The following is a 4,870-nucleotide window of genomic DNA, read 5'->3' as shown; positions in this document are numbered from 1 at the left end:
TGCATGGCAATCCCTACTCACTCACATTGATATCTATTAATGGGCATATCCATAGCCCATTGATACGCCTAGTTGATGTGAGACTATCTTCTCCTTTTTTTGATATGAATAATAATGATCTAATTTAGTTTTTGTAGTACATATATTTAATTGTACAAGTTTAACCTTTGAATATATGAACGTAGGAAATGTCGTCATCAGACGACAAAAGTCTCCCGGGGGAGTGCAGATGGTGCCATGACGATCGAGGTCTGTGCGACATGCCTCACCTAGACGATGATCGGCGCTTCAGCATTAAGCTCGAGGAGACCTTCAATGTTGAAACGGTACGCAACGACAACAAGTGTTTTTTCGTAATTAAGCATGACTACAACTATTTCAACGTGTAATTCTCATATTTTACAATTCGAGTAACTTATCTCATTCCATGCAAGGCGCTATGTCTTGGAGAGAATGGGTTTTGAAGACCATGAAAGTTTTGAAACAAAGAAAATTCACCTAAGGACTCATCATGATGTGGATTTTGAAGTAAAGTTGTACAATTCTGAGAGCGTAACCCATTTTGGTTGCAAAAAATGGGAAGCACTTTGTAAGATGTATGGTTTTGATGAGGGTATGCTTGTCACCATGGATCTTGGTGATCCTGAAATCGAGCAAGACAATATGGACATTTGGGTCCTTGTTGATACGCCTCCAATTCTACCGCTATGTTAGTTTAGTTTCTCAAACATAGTTATTAGCTACTTTATATTGTTTATTTCAAAATAGTTGACAGCTTATTTCCATTGACAGCTTATTTTCATTCTTCAAAGAATGTGCGGGAGATGGTAGACAAAACCCACTACACCGATGGCTCCGAATTAACTTACAAGGAGAAAAATCATCTGGTCGGATTTTGTATTGACATTGAGAATTACAATATCTACAATCAAACTCCTCAACATTATGGTCAATACGTGCCACTAGTGCATGTGTTCATATACTGCAGAAATTTTATAATTCTGTGAACATATACTGTACATCTCAAAACAGTGGTCCGTTTCAAGTTATTAATAAGTAACATGCAGACAGTTTCATTCTTTGCTCGGCCAACCAACAATTATTTTTATATTAGAAATATATGGAAGCCAACCTAATAATACTTCTAAAAGACAAATATGATACATGAATTGACAACTAACACTGATGTTATTCAAGCACGGTCATACTTGCAATAATTAATACTTCATAACAGGACCACAAGCGCAACAGTTTCCTACCACGAAATCCCTTGTATAGAGAGTTGTACCTAACAGTTTGCTGCCATCAGCCCATCACTTCCTACACAGCAACAAATATAATTAGTGCACTATATTAATAAGTAAAGCAGACGCAAAATAAAAAATAGACATATTTGACACCTCTTCCAATTTAGTGCATATACGCCGATCATGACCTTCCACCCCACAGTAGCCACATTTCCTCTTTGATCTTTGCTTCTTCATCTTTGCCTGCAACCTTTTCTTCGGTGCACCTCGGCCTTGCACATGCACTGGGTCTAGAACCTTTTCCAAATCTGCACAATCAATTTCCGTCGTCTGTGGCAGCAGCGGACCAAACCTAATGCATTCCTCCTGACCACGGCTTGATTCCTTGCTCCCATCTTGTGCATTCAGAACCGTCTTCAGACGCTGATACTCCTCACTGGATTGACATGCTCGGAAACATGCCGCGTGACTCAAATTCCGCAACTCATGGTACCTCACAAGGCTTTCTGAATAGTCATACATCTCACTCTTTCTGGTCGGAGGGAATGCTGACTTCGCACTCATCGTCCACCTCATGGGAACACAACACCTAGGCAGTAGTTCCACTTGACGTATTCCCAAGATGTAGAATATGTGAGAGCATGGTGTTCCCAAGCATTCCAGCTTACGACAAGAGCAACTGAACCTGTACAAAGAACCTTCCTTCACCTCACAGCGCACTTCGAACTTCTTCCCTCTTCTATCGATCTTAGTGACAACATATGTAGTCAACTCCCATGCGTCTAGTATCTCGCTGATAACACATTTGCTGACGGCATTTATGCTCCATCTGACCATCTCAAGCATACAAGGCATGAAAACCCGGGCAGCATGTTTCTCAAGACTTGAAGCATCCGCGTCTGTAAATGGAACGGACTGTAAGGCCACGATGTATAGGATCGCCTCGTTCAAGCGTCGTCCCGAAAGGCAACGCTCATAGTGCTCTAGCGTATCAAACAATGTCATCTTACCCTCAAGATGTGTATGTAGCACCGAGTTGAGGCTCTCACTACGCTGATTGCTGCTCAATCCTAAGAAACAACGCCCCACCAGGTATGGAGCACACCACAGCTTCCTCATCTGATACATCTGATGGAGCCACGACTCCTCACTTGTAACTTCATTCGTTCGTAAGAACTCTATCCATTTTCTCTCGTGCTCTTCAATAGAAGACGAGTCATATATGAAAGATCTGAATTCTTCCCTAACCTCATCGTCATGTAGATGGCGTACAATGTTCTGCTGAATGTGCCATACACATAGCCTGTGGTATGAGTCAGGCCACACCACCCTGATCGCTCTCTGCATTGCAAGGTCCCCATCGGTGATTACAGATATCAGATGCTTCTGCGACATGGCTTCAGAAAATTTCCGCAACATCCACTCGTACGCCTCGTTAGTTTCATGAGAAATGATCCCGCATCCAAAGATAACAGTGCTGCGGTGGTGATTCAACCCGACAAACGGCACAAACGGCAGATTGTACTTATTGGTCCTGTATGTGCTATCAAAAACCACAACATCACCGAAAGCCTCGTAGTCAAGGCGGGATTGAGTATCAGACCAGAACAATCCCTTCAGATGCCCATCTTTATCAACCAAGTATTTGAAGGAATAATCTGGGTCTCTCTCTTGCCGCGCCATCATGTGACGGATCACCGTCTGAGCATCACCAGCGGCGACTGCTTCCTGCTTGTAGCGATGACAGAAGTTATAGATGTCCCTCGTCATGCATCCAACATGGTCATATCCACCGTACTGCATGCACAACACATCCATGATTTTGTGTTTCCGGATTCCAAAAATTTCCATCTCTATAATGTCCATTTTCTGCTCGTCGCTGATTCTTCTGTGGGAACGCAAAAAGCAAGCAAGGTCTCGTGGGGCCGGAGGATGGTTGTGTTCATCGATGAAATCTTTCACAAACCACCGCCCTGTTTTCGCGACTCTTGCAATGACAAATTTCGCTTTACACCCCACACGAGTGATATTCCGTGGCTTCCTCTTCCTATCTTCTCTCTTCCTCTTCATGTGCTTCTCTTCACGGCAACCTTCACGACTACAGACAAGTTTCCTTAGAATTATCTTCCTGTTCGCTTCATCCCACTCAACATATCCTTTTCTCACACTAAAGCCTTTCTCAAGAGCATACTTGTTATAGAACTCAAAACCCTCTTCCTCGCTATCAAACATCTTGCTGACAATGTCGTCGTACTCAGCCATACACTCTGCACTTACATCGGCCATGTCTTCCTGCATATCACATACAAATTAACAACTGGTCTCAATCATGCACCACAAGTAAAAGAATTTCCCTACTCACATATTCCTCTCAACATAAAAGATTCAGAGTTTCAGGAGTTCCATCATGGCTTATTTTTCTTCAGGTTAGTCTATGTTTTGTTCTCTTGTTCTAAAGATAAGAACTTAAACTAAGTGATACTCTTGGTGCTTAAATATAATGGATATTGCAACAAAGAAGTTCAATTCAATGTTGTTGCTACTGCAGTGCTTTTACAACTCTATGCACCATTTATACGGTAGTGCATGAGTAGTATTTAAAATCTGGGCATTGCTTTTCATGGCAACTAATCATAACACAATAGTTGACATGATATAACAACTCATAATTGTCGATGGTTGGTCATGTTCTAAGAGAACTATTTGGCTGCAACATATCTTCAGAAGTGAATTAATAATATGGTGTACAATTAAGCTAATTATTCTAGTCAACTAGTCACATAATCTTTTTACCATCAGAATCAATGATAAGACACATTCAGTGCGGTTGGAACATGTTTACGATAAATTACCTTTAAAACAAGCTCAAAGTATCCAATATCAGAATCCAGTGTAGTCGGAGTATAAGGCTTGACTACTTCCTCACCAGTAGCATCCTTCCCTCTGCAGTCGGTTAACAAAATACAGAAAACAGAATCAGAATATCTGTCTCACTCCATGTACCAAAAAGAATGGCCATAACTCAACATCATAACTGTTGACTAGGATATGAGCAATACAAGTGTTCAGACCTGCATCTTATATATTGGCCAATTGCATGGCCCAACACAGAAGTAGGTCTAGGGAAACAAATTTGAACTTGGCCACATTATGACTGATCTGACTCTTCTGCACAAGATCATAGCACATCCATTAATATTTATATCATACACAAACTTCAAAAGCAGTAATCGTGGGAGCGATGTGGATGCCGCCGTACTAGGAGTTGTGTATCTCGAATTTCATGCTGATGCTGATGGTTTTTTCTCTTACAACAAGCTCTGCATAGACAAAATATTCATGATGAGAATACACCAAACTCTAACAAACAATCTCTGCTATAGATACTATCCTTATATATGATTTGCATGTTCCTCTAACACAATTCAAGATATTTAGTTCAATTGGGAATGTGCACTTGAATAAAGCAAAGCACTATTTAATGCATTTAGGTAATGTTTAGCCAACGTGACTCCTGGACCTTGGTGGGTTGTAGAATACACGTGAGAAATAGAACATCAAGTTGCACTGAAGATCACCCAAACCCATCCACAAACTCAAGAATCTCACCCTTTTAAGTGGTA

The 4,870-nt window shown here is 41.1% G+C and overlaps 1 protein-coding gene across 1 annotated transcript; it reads right to left on the bottom strand.

The window, feature by feature from the left end:
• Nucleotides 1-1,257: 1,257 nt before the first annotated feature.
• On the bottom strand, nucleotides 1,258-3,545 carry LOC147981545 (protein FAR1-RELATED SEQUENCE 5-like). The gene is made up of 2 exons (XM_087517152.1): nucleotides 1,401-3,545; nucleotides 1,258-1,320 (listed from the first exon to the last, which is right to left on the bottom strand). Exons 1-2 carry the CDS (start codon nucleotides 3,543-3,545, stop codon nucleotides 1,306-1,308), a joined length of 2,160 nt encoding a protein of 719 aa, XP_087373278.1. The 3' UTR covers nucleotides 1,258-1,305.
• Nucleotides 3,546-4,870: the final 1,325 nt, after the last annotated feature.

The sequence above is a fragment of the Triticum urartu genome, chromosome 3A (assembly GCF_056163025.1).
Source record: "Triticum urartu cultivar PI428250 chromosome 3A, HENAU_Tu73, whole genome shotgun sequence".
In the NCBI taxonomy this organism is placed as follows: domain Eukaryota; kingdom Viridiplantae; phylum Streptophyta; class Magnoliopsida; order Poales; family Poaceae; genus Triticum; species Triticum urartu.
The sequence above is the reverse complement of the archived record's forward strand: the minus strand, read 5'-3'. Positions and strand labels throughout refer to the sequence as shown.

Excerpts from the sequence above, each read along its gene's own strand:
- LOC147981545 (XM_087517152.1), bottom strand. The coding sequence starts at position 3,545 with ATGCAGGAAGACATGGCCGATGTAAGTGCAGAGTGTATGGCTGAGTAC.